This window comes from Cryptomeria japonica, chromosome 6 (assembly GCF_030272615.1).
Source record: "Cryptomeria japonica chromosome 6, Sugi_1.0, whole genome shotgun sequence".
Lineage (NCBI taxonomy): Eukaryota > Viridiplantae > Streptophyta > Pinopsida > Cupressales > Cupressaceae > Cryptomeria > Cryptomeria japonica.
Window position 1 is genome coordinate 193,507,189 of NC_081410.1, and position 15,909 is coordinate 193,523,097.

Sequence of the window (15,909 nt, forward strand, 5' to 3'; positions counted from 1 at the left end):
CCCTCTCATTCACATATATATTACACATGGGAAGACATCTCTGTTGACATGTAGCTAGGTCGGATCCCTAGCGAGGGCCGACCTAGTCTTGGAATTGCTAATTGGCCTTTCGGCCTTAGCAATTCTCCATAAAATGCGCAGCGTATATGTTTAATATAAAGGTATTGGTCTGGCCCTAATTAGTAACTTATAATTAAATAGGACTGACCCTATTCTTGGCATCAAATCAGTAAGGCCGACTTGAGGTCTTTTAGGTAGCCTTACCTCATACATATTCAATTGTCTTGTAGTCTTTCATACACAATGAATACATGCAATTCGCAGTAAGCGAACTTGTGCTTGGGGGTGACGATAAGACCTTATCGTCTATGGTTGGGAAGGCAACAATCTAATGTTTGCTTGCGGTGAACAAGCACAGTCTGAAAGTCAACATGGTATCAAAGCTACGGCTTTCCTAAATTGCAGATTTAGTCGGATGCGGCCTGAGCGAGTTGCAGTCGCAAGGTACTCATAGTCCTTGTGTTTGCGGAGGATTGCATTTGCATTATCCGCATGGTGGCCGTGGCTTCGCAGCCCCGTGTTCGTTGGTCGCAGAGTATTCACGAAGTATTCGCAATGGACATTGGGGTATATCCAAATCATCGCGGGATCATCGCAGTAACCGTGTTAGTGATTTTCACGGTGTATTCGCATTTGCATCTGCAACGTGTTCACAGTGTGAGCCATGGATGGTTATAGTCACGCAACAGGGAGGTGTCCACAAACATGTTTATAATCCGCACCGTGATCACCATGGGAATATTCGCATTTTTTATCACCGAGCTGATCATTTAATCGCGACAAGGTGGAAGCTCGAACCAGATTTGGGTCGTGATGGAGTTATCGTATTTGCCAGGAGTCGTGGAGGCATCAAGGTCGCAGTGGTGATCGTAGCAGGCGTATTCACACATGGAGGCCGCATCTACCATAAGGTGATATCAATAATTACAGTGCATCGAGGGGCGTATGGAGACTCATCTCGATACACGAAGATCGCAAAAGGTGGTGATCGCAAGTTACTCACGGTGATCTCATTGATCGTAGGGTGTATCCGTGTATGATCACAGGGGTATGTCCGCAGTATTTGCCTCGTCATAGTCATTCAGAATTGGAAGGATGGTCACTGCCACAGTGCTTGCTGAGAGCCATATTCACGGTGTTTGTATGCACAAGAACCCCAAAAGGAGTTCGTTGTATTCGCACTTGAATGGGTCGCAATATAAGAAATTGGCAATCACAGAATATGATCACAGTGAGTGGTCGACATTCTTGATCGTTTGTCGATTCAGTAAAAGCGTTTGGTGGCTTGGCATGTTGACGCCACCAAGATGGAGTTAGACGATGAGCAATGGCGAGGGCCGAAAGCCACGTAGCCATCTTTGCTAGATACTTCAGTATGGCTGGAAGCTCCAATACTGAGCCAGAACGTTGGTAGAAGACCAACCTAGAAAGAGATAAGTATTCATATGGTTGAATAAATTTTGTTGTCATTAAATCATGTATGATTTTAGTATTGACATTTCAGCTTCACGTCATGAGGTAATTCTAAGGGTTAAAGGGTGTAGGCTATTTAGAAAGTTCACCGTCATGCACATTGTTTGACCATCAACAACTTTGGTTGCTATGCCAACATTCTGAGCATCCTCACTAAGCTGAAGGTAGATGGCAAGAGCCAAAGGCCACTCAGCCACCAAAGATTCATGAAACAACTTAAGAACGCGGGTAAAAGAGATAAGTTTATATATGCTTGTATCATGTTCATGCTATTATTAATCATGTTTGATTCTAATATTGATGTCAGTAAGTCTTAAACTATTATGCTTCAGAGGGAGCTTGGAATAGGCATGAGAGCCTATACAAGTTTTCAGCTCATTTCCTTACTTAAAGAGATGATTGACGATATGTCATTATGCTATGGTTCCCTTCGTAGAAAGTAAAAGTAAAGGAAAAGGAAATTTAGCATTCTTTTGATTTATGAAAATCCTATGATGGTTTTCCCTAATAGGATTCTTATATTATGTATCTCATATCAAGGATTAAGAGGGAGTCCTACATTCCCTACAATCCTTAGTAAATACTAGATGGAAGAATTGACAATATTCAGTAAGCTTTTTTTTTAGGTCTTATGCATTTCCTTCTAGGATTAGAAGTATGACAAAGATCTAACTAAATCGATTAATGTTTTGAAAAGATCTAGAATGATGGATTGCAAACCTATGTCTACTCCTATGGAAACTGACTTGAAAGATTGAGTATGTTTGCGGCTAACTCTATTTTGTAGATACACTTGAGTACAACTACAGACAATTGATTGGATCCTTGATGTATCTAGTTAACACTAGACCTGACACCTGTTATGCAGTGAGTGCTCTCAGCCAATGTCCATTCTTCGCTTGTGTGCAAGAATGGAAGGTTCCATTCTATGCTTGTGTGCTAGATGGAAAATTGCAATTATGTAAAGACCCACTTGTGTATTACACTTTCTATGCTTGTGTGCTAGAACCATCCTATGTTTGTGTGCTAGGTGGAAGATGTAATTCTATGCTTGTGTGCTAGATCCATTCTATGCTTGTGTGCTAGATGGAACTCTAAAGGTTCTGATTATGTATTCTTTTTCTTCCCTAGTTAAGAGGGAGTGTTGTTTGTAACTAGGCTAAGAAAAAGGGGGATTCGGATTGCCTAAGGCAACATCCGAATCCCTAAAGGGCTAGGCCCTTTTGCCAAAGGGTAACGTGCAGTGCTGGACCCTTCACGCCAAAGAAGATAGCGTGTTCCTAAATAGGGCCAACCCTTTAGGGATTTAGATGTTGCCTTAGGCAATCCGAATCCCCCTTTTTCTTAGCCTAGTTACAAACAACAATCTCTTCTCTACGTACCCTCTCATTCACATATATATTACATGCATACAAGGAGGAGGATGACAATATACCGAAATTAAAGTGTTGTGCTTCCTTTCCATTCGCACTACTGCAGTTCAAATTTAATTCCAGACTATATCTTCATCTCTTCTATCCTCTTGATCACAGAATTTAAATAAACTTAACATGGTATCAGAGCTATGTTAAGGAAGATCAATTAAATTTTGTAATGATCATATAGACATTCACCCGGCTCTTAGTAGATCACATTCCTATAATCCTAATGGCAACCGGAGTTAGGTTTGAAGATCGACTAGATGGAGCATCAAATTTTGTATCTTGAAAATTTAGGATCATGCTTGTTTTGAAGGAAAATAAAATTGACTCCCATGTCAAAAGTGAAATTCCTGAACCCTCTGATGATACAGAGAAAATTTAGTGGAGCAAGGACAGTGAGAAGGCTCTTAAGATAATTGTGGATTCAGTGAGAGACCACATTGTGCCAGTTATTTCTAAATATGAGACGGCTTTTCAGATGTTCAAAGCCCTAGCTGACATTTATGAAATCAACAACACTAGCAGGGCTCTCACCTTGAAGAATCAACTACACCATATAAAGATGAATAAAGGAGAGATAGTTACATCCTATTTCTTGAGGATCATTGAGCTTAGGGATCAACTATCCACTATTGGACATATAGTAGACAACAAAGAATTTGCCATGATGGCCCTAAATGGACTTCCTACCTCATGGGAATCGTTCATTCAAGGAATCAGTGCTCGTTCTAAATTTCCTAAGTTTGATAGATTGAAAACCGATTGCATTCAAGAGGAATCTCGGCTTGTCACAAGAGGAGTAAAACAAAACAATGGTAATGAGGACATTCAAGTTCTAAACTCTAATTCCCACAAGAAAGGAAAGAAGAACTTTAAGAGAAAGAGGGACAACGACTCAAATGGAAAGAGGTCATCAAAGAAGAAGAGAGACATTTCTGAAGTATAATGTTTCGGATGTGACCAATATGGGCACTATGCAATGAAGTGTCCAGACAGGATCAAGCAACAGGCTTCAATGGTAGAAGTTAAGAAAGGGAGTGATTCTGAGAGACTAGTCTTCTACTCAACCCTCTCTAGTCAAGTCACCTCCAGTTCCAACTCATGGGTGATTGACAATGGAGAATCTCGACACATCACTGGATTTCGTGAGCACCTAGATACACTTGTGGAAAATTCAAATGAAGAAGTGACAATTGGTGATGACTCAAATTATCCAATTATGGAAATATGAACCTGCAATATCAACCTAAAGTGAGGCATATCCCTACAACTGACTGGAGTTCTATTTGTACCTGGTATAAAGAGAAACCTTGTCTCAGTTTCTGCACTTGAAGATAAGGGTTACAGATTAACCTTAATGGAAGGAAAGGTGCTTGCTTGGCCAAAGAACTCCACCATCAAGAAAGCCCACACCATTGGAGTAAGACAAGGGAGCCTCCACAGACTTTGCACCACTCCACCTCAAGCCTTGATTCATGAGACTCCAGATTCGAATGAACTTTGGCACAGAAGATTAGGGCACCTTCATTTCCATGCCCTACCTAAGATAGAGAAGATGGTGATTGGCTTACCCAAGCTAAGTCACAGTTCTGAAGGAGCATGCAAGGGGTGTGCCTTGGGAAAGAATACTAAAGGGTCTTTCAATTCTAGCAACAGTAAAACCAAAAATGTATTAGAATTAGTTCATTCTGATTTATGTGGACCCATGTCTGTACCTTCCTTAGGAGGATTTTTATATTATGTAATATTTGTAGATGATTATTCTAGGAAGACTTGGATATATTTTTTGAGGTACAAAGAGTTTGAAAAAATCCTTTCTAAATTTAAGGAATTCAAAGCTCTTGCAGAAAACTGACAGGTAAGAAAATCATAACCTTAAGAACAGACAATGGGGGGGAATAGACTTCTGATATATTTAAAGATTATTGTATAAATGTTGGGATTAAGAGGGAGTTAACTGTACCTTATAACCCACAAAAAAATGGGGTAGCTAAAAGAAAGAATAGGACTATAGTAGAAGCTACTAGGGCTATGTTGTTTGACCAAAATATAGAAACGTCATTTTGGGCTGAAGCATCTAGGACAGCTGTGTACATTCAAAATAGATGTCCTCATTCTCTTCTTGATCTTTGGGTGTCCAGTCTATATTCATGTTCCCAAAGAAAAGAGATCAAAATTAGAACCTTCTAGAAAGAAAGGGGTATTTGTTGGGTACAGTGAAACCTCTAAGGCTTACAGAGTATACATACCTGAACAAAGACAAATTGAACTAAGCAAAGATGTCATCTTTGAAGAAGACATAGCATTTAGGAGGTCCAAAAGGTCTAATGAATTAGAACACCAAGATCCTCCTACAAGCATGGATGAGGATCCCACCCTTGAGATTCAGAGGGAGACCCCTGAAAATGTTGAGCATGAAGTTCAAGACTTACCTTTGGAAGAACAGTATCCCGAAACTACGAAGAGACCACTTTGGGCTAAAAAGATGCTTCAAGAAGCTGAAAATTATGCTGCTCCTAAGGGGACCTTCAGAGAAAGTAAGAGACCTAACCTATTTTCCAGTTATGCTGCCTTGATGAGTGAGACCATTGATGCAGAACCTTCTTGTGTTGGAGATGCTCTTAAGCATCAAGTTTGGAAAGATGCTATGTCAGAAGAGTATCAGTCAATTCTGAAAAATGATGTATGGGATATTGTGTAGATGGCACCATTGAGAAGCACAAAGCAAGGTTTGTTGCCAGAGATTTCTCATAGAAAGAAGGCATTGACGATGAAGAGACATTTGCTCCTGTTGCCAAATACACTTTTGTCCGAGCAGTTTTGGCTATTGTAGCATCTAAAGGATGGAAAGTCCATCAAATGGATGTTAAAACTGCTTTTCTGAATGGTAAGATTGAAGAAGTTTATTTGGAACAACCTGAAGGTTTTGTGATTCATAAGGCTGAATCACATGTCTGCAGATTAAAGAAAGCCCTATATGGACTTAAACAGGCCCCCAGAGCATGGTATGAAAGAATTGATCACTATCTCTTGGAATTAGGGTTTACCAAGAATGAAGCAGATCCAAATCTCTACTACAAAGTAATCAATGGTGAATTATTAATTCTTATTCTTTATGTTGATGATCTACTAATCATAGGAGAGGATAATCGTATTTCTCGGTGTAAGAAAGAATTAGCCTCTGAGTTTGATATGAAGGATTTAGGAATTCTTCACTACTTCCTTGGATTGGAAGTTTGGCAACAGGCAAATGGTATAATCCTTAATCAAGGAAAATACACCATTTGATATACTCAAGAGATTTGGAATGATGGATTGTAGATCCATGACCACACCTATGGAGACAAATCTGCACAAGCTAAAGGAAGTAGCTGCAAAATCAGAGTTTGCAGATCCTACTCTCTATAGACAGATTATTGGATCTCTGATGTATTTGGTAAACACAAGACCTGATATATGTTATGTTGTTAATACACTAAGTCAGTTCATGTGTGAACCTAGGGAAATACATCTTGTTGCTGCAAAGCATATTATGAGATATCTTCAAGGAACCATTGGTTTTGGTTTGAAATATAAACATGTAGACCTTGACCTACATGGATTCACTGATTCTGATTGGGCTAGTAGCATAGTTGACAGGAAAAGCACATCAGGATGTTGCTTCAGTTTTGGATCAAGAATGATCTCATGGATATGCAGAAAACAGTCTTTAGTTGCTCAAAGTTCTACAGAAGCTTAATACATTGCAGCCTCCATGGGAGCAAGAGAAGCAGTATGGCTCCGGAAATTGTTTGTAGGACTGTTTGGTCAGCCATTAAATCCTACTACATCTATTGTGACAATCAAAGTTGCATCAAGCTTTCAATGAATCCAGTATTTCATGACAGGTCTAAACACATTGAGATTCCTTATCACTATGTTCGAGATATGGTAGAAAGGAATGTAGATTGCAGACATTCTTACCAAGCCTCTCTCAAGATCAAGATTGAACACTTTAGAGATAAACTTGGTATGGTTGAAAATGTTATTTAATTTGAGATAGTCTCATTTATTCTGATATACTAATATATTTAAGATGTTTAATGTGTAAACTCTTTTATTTGTCATGTGTGTGACTCCATGACTTCATGGGCCCCTTGTGAACATTATTGAAGGGTGATGACTTTTCAATAATGAACACTTGTTTCAAATTGATATTGTAAGGTGACGATTTTACAATTATCAATTTATCTATCTTGAAGGATATCATGTGACTTGATATCTGTGGACATGTCATGATTGTATATATCTCTAAGGCATTATGGTAGATATCAGTAGGTTGGTATCATTAAATAAATCATAATTATGATAGAGATCTTCATGGTGAATATTATGGACATAATATTTGTGGAAATGCCATGAATCATTATCAGTATGGTAGGCATTGTTAGCCGCATTATTGTACACGGGAATAAGACTAGTTAATTATGTGTAATTGTTTTGGTTAGTTGGCAACCGAGGGGTGGTAGTTGTGGTGCGACAGTTGGCGCTCACACCCCCTCGGTATCCTTATATACTTCTGAATGTAACTTGTAAGAGACGACTATGAATGGAATAACATCTCTTATACTTGTTTGATATCTATGGTGTTATTATTCTGCATAGTCGTCTCTTACAAGTTACATTCGGAAGTATATAAGGATATCGAGGGGGTGCGAGGGCCAACCGTCGCACTACAACTACCACCCCTCGGTTGCCAACTAACCAAAACAATTACACATAATTAACTAGTCTTATTCCCGTGTACAATAATGCGGCTAACAGGCATCATGTGACTTGATGCCAGTGCACATACCTTACTTGATAACTATGAGTAATGGTGAGTATCATGAGACTTGATATTCATTGTTGAACCATATCTCTGAATATCACTATGGTGTGATATCTCTTCTCTTCACAATCAATGGATGAATTGTGATGTTTTCTCTAACATGAAACATGTCCTCCCTAGCTAAGAGGGAGTGTTAATTCTTGTAACGTCGGTCGTACAATTTCATTCCAATGCATACATGTTAACATATTAGTATATATGTTAACAATAAATAAATAAAATTCATTATGGTGATTGCCACCGGTCACATCCCTTCATGTTAGCGGGCTGGGAATGTTATTTTATGCCACCGGTCACACCCCCTCATGTTAACGGGATGGGATTAAACGATTTATAATATATCGCGATCAGTCAAACAAGCGATTTGTTTGTTAAACGTGCTGTGATATTATGAGTGGTCTGTAGGGAGAGATGTGTCTTCCCACGTGGGAAGACATATCTCTTCTCTACGTATATATTACATGCATACAAGGAGGAGGATGACAATATGCTGAAATTAATAAGTGTTGTGCTTCCTTTCCATTCGCACTACTGCAGTTCAAATTTAATTCCAGACTATATCTTCATCTCTTCTATACTCTTGATCACATAATTTAAATAAACTTAACAGTTTTGATATTTGTTTGGAACAATTGATGTCATGGATTTCATATTCCATGAGTTTTGTATACATTTGACAATATTAATATATCTAGGTGTGCTATTTCCTTCAACTACAATTTGTGTTTATTCTTATGTGATCGATGTATATTTGTGTATGTGATCAAATTAGCTTCTATTTGATGATGTTATTATGTCTTTATGGTTTATTTATTAAAGAGTGCATGAAACAAATTTTAAATCCTTAAAAATCTCTAAATTTCTTGGGTTTTTCACTTGCTAAGTCTCTACTGAGGTTTTTTGTCGAGTCCCAAGTCCCAAGTCGAGTTACCCTTGCCGAGTTTGTATCAAGTCCAAGTCTCATTTCTATGATGGGAAGACATTAATCAATGATGGCACCAATAGCTTCACAATTTAATAATGTGGTAGGGTATCTTTGAATCTAGCATTTCAATATTGCTCAAATTTCAAGGTCGATGAGAAGGTTTTTGAGTGGGATTTATATAGTCATACAGAGGATGGAAGCAAACTCTCATATTAGAGCAACAATCATCTTCAAGATCAAGATCTTCAAACTTGCACAAAGGGATTTGTTCATAAGATATATGTAACACAACTCTTATGACATTGCAACTAGATAAAGGTTTATTAAGGATGCAGATTTCTTGCATTATTGCTAAATAGTGAGATTGAGTTATGTTTCACCCTTTTTTCTCATTTCATATTCATGGTGGGAGAGGTTTGGTGCTAAGGTGCAAAACCTTTTGCCGATTGTCATATGGGTCTTGAGCCAACCATTTAGCCAATAAGGATGCAATCACAATTGAAGTATGTTTGGGCACATACAATTCAAGAAGAGGAATAGATTAATGGTGCAAAAGTTGAACTATCTTGTTTATGTTTATTTCAACCTTTGCTTCCATCAAAAGAAAATGATGTTCTTTTATTTATCTCTCAATGAATTAGAGGAGGTTGATCCACTATCAAATTTGATCACCAATAGTGAGCCTCCAATGTTTATTAAGGATGACTATGCATGGTTTGATCAGTAAGCATGAGTTAGAGACAATTGTAGCAATAGAGGAATAGGAGAGTGTGAGAAAATCCCTTAGATATCGTTGACACATGCAGAGGTATCATGCCTGTGACAGCATGGAGGAACTATCTGAGATATGAGTACGAGAGCCATTGTAGAGCTTGTAATGTTAGACCTAGTGATGCTAGGTTAGGTGTTACTAGATCCTCTTTACTATAGTTCATGACTGAGTGATGTGCCTTTTCCTTTTGTTGCCGTGGATAACCTAGTCAATGAGCTTTGTACATACAAAACAGCTATGAATAATTTTATATGTAAAAGTTTCCTTCATCTAAATTCAATTTTCTACTCATTTGTTTAATGTATAATAGTCTATGTGAGCAAAGTAGCCTGTAATTGACTATTTTTTTATGACTTCAAAATTGAGTTAGAGAAAAACTCAAAAAAAAATCACGTGGTTCCATAAAATATCTATGATATCATTTTTTATTTTTATTTTATTTTTGAGTTTGTGTCATGATTTTGTGTTGATTTTAAGTCCAAGTCCAAAATCACCCACCGAGTTTCTTCCATCTTTGAGTCTGGTAACTATGTTAGAGACTATTACAAGTTACATCTTAGTTGTTTTAATTGATTGGATGTGATTGAAAGCCCAACTAATATTTGCTGACTTCAATGATCCAATTAGGGTCATATCAAGTCTTCATATAACAAGTAATAGTTCAGATTCGATGGTTCTTGTAGGACTGGTATTTGCTGTTTTTTTATTACCTTTCTCAACGGACATTTTAAAGGAGCTAGAAAACAATAGTGGGGGAACTAGAGCATGTCAAACCTTTTTCAGCATCATCCTTATCCTTTTATTAAAAAAATTGAATGAAATTCACAACCAATTCAAGGTGAGCATCATCACCTTCTCCCAAAACACTAATGAAAAGGAAATCAGACTCCTCTAAATTTCTGAAGTTAGGATTGATTTGCCGATTTTTGGTACACAAGATGGCTTAAAAGACTTGGAGTTTCTCCACCAATAATTTTTTGTCTTTAGAGCTGATTTAGAGAAGAGTGCATGGAAAAACATGTGCTTCCTTTCAAATATCTACATATCATGTTTTTCTTTTTCAAATTGCCCAGTCTGTGTCAGGTTTTTGTGCCAAGTTTAAATCCAAGTTCAAAATCAGCCACCAAGTTTGTGCAGAATCCAAATCTTGTAATTGTGTTAGAGAGTATTACAGGTTACATCTTAGTCATTTTGACTATATGAATGGGAATGGTTTCCTAGCTGGTTTTTAATGACTTATATGATGTAATTCGGGTCATATCAAGTCTAAAGATAGCAAGTAACAGTTCAAATTCAAAGGTTCTTTTAGGACTGTAGAATACATCTTACTCACCTTGCTTCACAGGCATTCTAAAGGGGCAAAAAACAGTAGTGGGAGGATTACAGCATTTCAAACCTTTTTTCAGCTTCATCCTTGTCCTTTGTCAAAAATGTGGAATGCCACCCACGGCCAACTGCAGATGAGAGATCATCATCTTCTCCTATAACACGAATGTAAAGCAAACCATGCTCTTCCAACTTTCTGACAAACTCAGGGAATTGATATGCCATTTTTTGGTATACAAGATGGCTCAGAACAATTGGAGTTTCTCCACCACTTGCAGGCTCCACTTCACAATAGAAAAATAATTTTGCAGGATATTCCAGTACCTATAGAAGACAACAATAATAAGTAATGTGCAATGTGAACAAAAATTGAAGTCAGACTGATACTCTAAAATAAATATAGGATTTAAACAAGAACTGTGTGGCAAAGGGTTAAGATAAAAAAGTTCAACTCAATTATAATTTTTTACATACCTTAAATCCATTTGAATTACTTATAGTTTTCTTAATTATTTTGATCAGATAAAAAGAGGGTTTGTATTATATCATGAAGAAATATGGTCAAAATGCATACGCAAGCTTGTGGTTTATTCTAATAATGTTTAGACACGGATTGACAAATCAAATAAAAAAATCCCATGGCCAAATTAACTAACAAATACAGGTGATTAGACTACCAAAACAACTTAAGACATGAACCATTCTTGAGCTTGATCAAGAAACTCAACATAACCAACAGCATGTCTATATTATATAACAGCAGCCATTTATCTGAATTTTAAACTAACAGTCCAAGGCACCGGGGATAATTAGCATACTGATTGAAATCTAGAAAATAGTCAAGCTATTTGTAAGAGTGTAATTACGACCCATACGCAATTCTGTAAGAAACTAAGGACTTTCCTTCCTTGAATCTGAAGAAGGATAATTACAAAATTGAGGTTGGATTTTAGCCATTGATTCACAGAAATGTTGGATGTAACATTCCTGTTCTCAGTCCATTTACATTTGCAGCCGAGGAATGAATTTGAGATGCTGGAATTTGATCCAAGAGATGAGAAATAAGGATGTGACTGTTGTAACACTTAGAATAACACGTGCCTATGCCTTACCTTAGCTCAAAGTCCCTATAAGGTGACAGCCATTTACTATACAAATTAGGGAATTAATACCTTTTTTCTTTTCAGCTTGGCATTGACAGCATTCAGGCTCCTATTCAATATCGTTCTCCCCTTTTCTTCAACCAGTAAACTAATTGTTATAAAAGAATTCCATAATTGAGAGGTTCAAATACTGAGTTTCTTCTCATACTGGCCATGAAGAGCCCATCTTCATCTTTTGCTGCAACCGTACTCTTTGTGTGTTATGTCCACCAATATCCATGTTATATTTGGAACCTCAACAGATAATTCTGAAACAGCTCACTATTGAGAATAGTCAAAGTGACAATGTAATGTATTGCTTAAGCTGTCATTAAAAACAAATAACAATGTTGAAAAGGACAGTCAGTGGGTTGGAATTCCGAGACATGCCCACCCTATCCTCAATGATTCTTTACGATTACCCTGCCTTTAAAACCCATGCTTGTGATCGCATTGTTTATATGCCATGTATGCCGATATTAATAACACAATGGCCCCCCCTAATCTGATGAGTAGATAATTTCTGAACAGCTCCAAACGTGTAGAGCTCTAAACTAATTTTGAGTAGATTCTGAACAGCTCTACACGTAGTAAGACTATTAGTTTGAAATTTTGAATTATAAAATGGTACTCCTTTGTGAGTGGATTTTTCTCACCTCATTCATTCTCTTCTTTGAAGAGTCAAAGTTTTCTGTTCGCAAACAACCAAAAACAAAATAGCTATGGAACATTTGACTGCTAGTTCTTCCTGCAATTTCCACTGCCCACCAAAGCACTGCCACACTGCCAGAAATTATCAGGCCAATGAAAACACCCTGTTTGATAGAACTGCTACATGAATTCAATGTTTATTTTGGTGAGATTCGATCTGTAGTTTTGTAAGTCATATCAAAATGACCTCCATTTGTCATTACACTAATAACAATTTTCCTCATATATACTGGAAATTATTACTACACAAGGTCACCCACTTAGCACATAAGCACTATTCAGTGACTTTCAAACCTTTTTTGCCATGATATATTTTTTCTGCGAATCTGAGTTGTTTTTGAGAAAACTCTATAGGTGCCTATCTTTCATCATTCTCACAAATGAGAAGTTTCAAGTCAACTAACAGAAGTTATCAGGCTGTCTCTTTCTTTGTTGTTTTGGGCCTCTATCAAATGAATTTTATAACTCTCTGATAATAAAAATATGTTTAGATCATTTAATGTGTTTTGAGTTGTTCAGCATTTTACAAGTAATCTTGTCTAGGACAGCCCATATTCTGCTAGTAGTAATGCTCTTGGGGTGATTGAGTAGATAGCAGATGGAGATACAAATACTCAATTTAGTGAGAAGGAACTTGAAAAGGTTAATGCACATGTTAAGGGCGATGCAACAAGGTATTATGGGAGATATTTTGGGTAATAGCAAGAATTTCTCCCCAATAATAGCACATTAACATAAATTAGGCCGACCACAAAAACTCACATTGCAAAAATGGCTAAGTGGCACAAATTATTCATTATCCATTTTTAAAACACAGTAATGCACATTAATAGCAAAAATTTCACATTTCTCTAAAGCTATTTGTAAGACCACACATGGGAAAAAGAAAAGCATTTTAAAGTATTTTACCCAAAAAGAGAATCTAACTAAAATTTGAAGTTTTGCAGTGACAGAACCAACTGAGGTCAATTGAATGGGAAATCTTAAGGTTTCGACAATTTAATGAACCAACATCTATTGCTGCATTGGGGGATGACATACAAAAATATCTCTCTTATCGGGAACAAATGCATTCCAGTCCGTGCATGTTGGAGGACAAAATTCGCAGCAGCTAGTATATTTTAAATATGCAAAGCTTGACATTTTTGAAGCTGCTATTGAAAGAACTGGTCTCCAAACTCAGCATATTTAAAGTATACCAACTGCTGTAAGTGAAGCTAGCATATTGGACAAAATTCACAGCAGCTAGTATACTTTAAATATGCAAAGCTTGAAGTTATTGAAGCTTCTATTGGAGGAAGTGGTCTCCAAACTCAGCATATTTAAAGTTTTTGAAGCTGCCATTGGAGAAATGTAAGTTTTGAAGTTGAAGCTTGAAGAGTATGCTATGAGAAAACATCTATTGTTGAGAGTAATTGTAATTTTCTCTTTCGCTCTTGGTGGGCTAACGCTTTTCTGATTTGCTAATTTAGTTCTCTTCGTTTCTCCTCTTTCCTTTCCTTCTTTAGACTAAGGGAGCATTCAGATTCCAGACGAATTTGGACCAAGCATCCTATTAGATTTGACCATCTTCAGTTTGTATTATAGTCAAAATCAATGGCAAATTAAGTAAGTATATTTCCTTCAACAACTGATCCTTTACCAACATCCTCTTCCACATGACCAAATGGAATAGTTAGTTCAAAGCAAAGAGCATACTTATGGTTGGATGGACGATAAATTTAGTGGATCTTGGTGAGCATGGACAATCCAACCTGCAAATTCCAGGTGACTGTACCTTCATCTTATATTACCTTCGATTTTTAGTTACTTGTGTGGTTCAAATTGATAACTGGATATGATGATTCAATGCATAGGTTAAACAACTCATTACAATCCCACAGCAAAATGAACTTGTAGTTAATGGATCAAATATGGTAATTATCTCTCGAGATGTCCCTTCTTTTAAACCATTGCAACACCTATACATGTCCTCAGTTAAGAATAGGATAGTGTCCTGGAAAAATTGTTGGTTATCTCTTGCAGGCAAAATTCTTCTGATTAAGTCAGTTTTAGCCTCTATCCCCAACTACATCATGTCTGTTCTTCCAATGCCAAGGAAGGTTAAGGAGGAGTTAGAGTCGCATTTAAAAACATTTATGTGGAAAGGTAACAAGGACTCCAAAAACAAGATTCATTTACTAGCCTGGGAGAAAGTATGCTTGCAAAAATTTTGTGGGGGTGCTGGTATACATAACTTTCAAGATAGAAACGTTGCTCTTGGGGCAAAGTTTGTCTGGAAGTTATATTTAGATAGTGGTTCAGTGTGGGCTTCGATCATTAGGGCCAAATATCTAGATTCTAAGGAGCCTGAGAGGATTTTTTCCATTTTGGATCCCCCAAATGGTTCTCAAATGTGGAATTTTTTATTAAAATGCAGAGACATATTTTTGCCCAACTTAACTTGGTTTGTTCACAATGGAAAATCAGTCAGATTTTGGGAAGACTCTTGGAATGGTTTTCCTCTATTGGATCATGTTCAGGGGTTACAGGAAATAAAGGACATTCTCAAATCAACATGGGGCTGTTTAGTGTATAATTATTTTCTTACCTCTTGTGCTAATGGTTTGTGGTCAATTGAGTGGAAGGATTCGCAAAACATACCTGTCTTGGACATTCAGAAACAGATTTTAAAAAGTGAGCTTAAAGGTAGAATGATATTCTATAAAGACTCTCAGGATAAGCTTGCTTGGATTCCTTCTAAATCAGGTTCCTACACTGTTAAAGAGGGTTACGAGGTTCTCACTAGCCCAAATGTGGGCCAATTTTTAAGAAGATTTTCCTTTTGTTGGTTTGGAGGAGGCTTGCAGAAGGAGGGTGCTTTTACTTGATTGGCTCTTAAGGATAGAATTTTATCAAGTGAAAGGTTGTCTTTTTAAGGATTGCTCCTCCTTTTAACTGTGTTTTTTGTAGTCAATTTCATGAGACTACGGATCATCTACTTCTTGGTTGTGACATTGCTTAGGGCTGTTGGATGTGGCTGCTTGGGATGTTGGATGGGCTTCTCCCCTTCACTCTTCATTACCTTTGGTTTTTGAGGCATGGCCAAAGCTATTTTCCAATTCTTTTTTTGCAATAATTTGGGAAATAGCTCCAGCCATTCTTGTGTGGAATATTTGGTGGGAAAAGAATAGGCACATTTTTAGGAAGGAGCACAGTAGTCTAGAGGG

The 15,909-nt window shown here is 37.2% G+C and overlaps 1 protein-coding gene across 1 annotated transcript in view; it reads right to left on the reverse strand.

The window, feature by feature from the left end:
- The window catches only part of LOC131076992 (clavaminate synthase-like protein At3g21360), a 76,711-nt gene that overhangs the window by 39,498 nt on the left and 21,304 nt on the right, over positions 1-15,909 (reverse strand). The window contains exon 2 of the mRNA XM_058014353.2: positions 10,918-11,171. Within this exon, the coding sequence (XP_057870336.2) occupies positions 10,918-11,171 (254 nt within the window). The remainder of the gene's footprint in view (positions 1-10,917; positions 11,172-15,909) is intronic.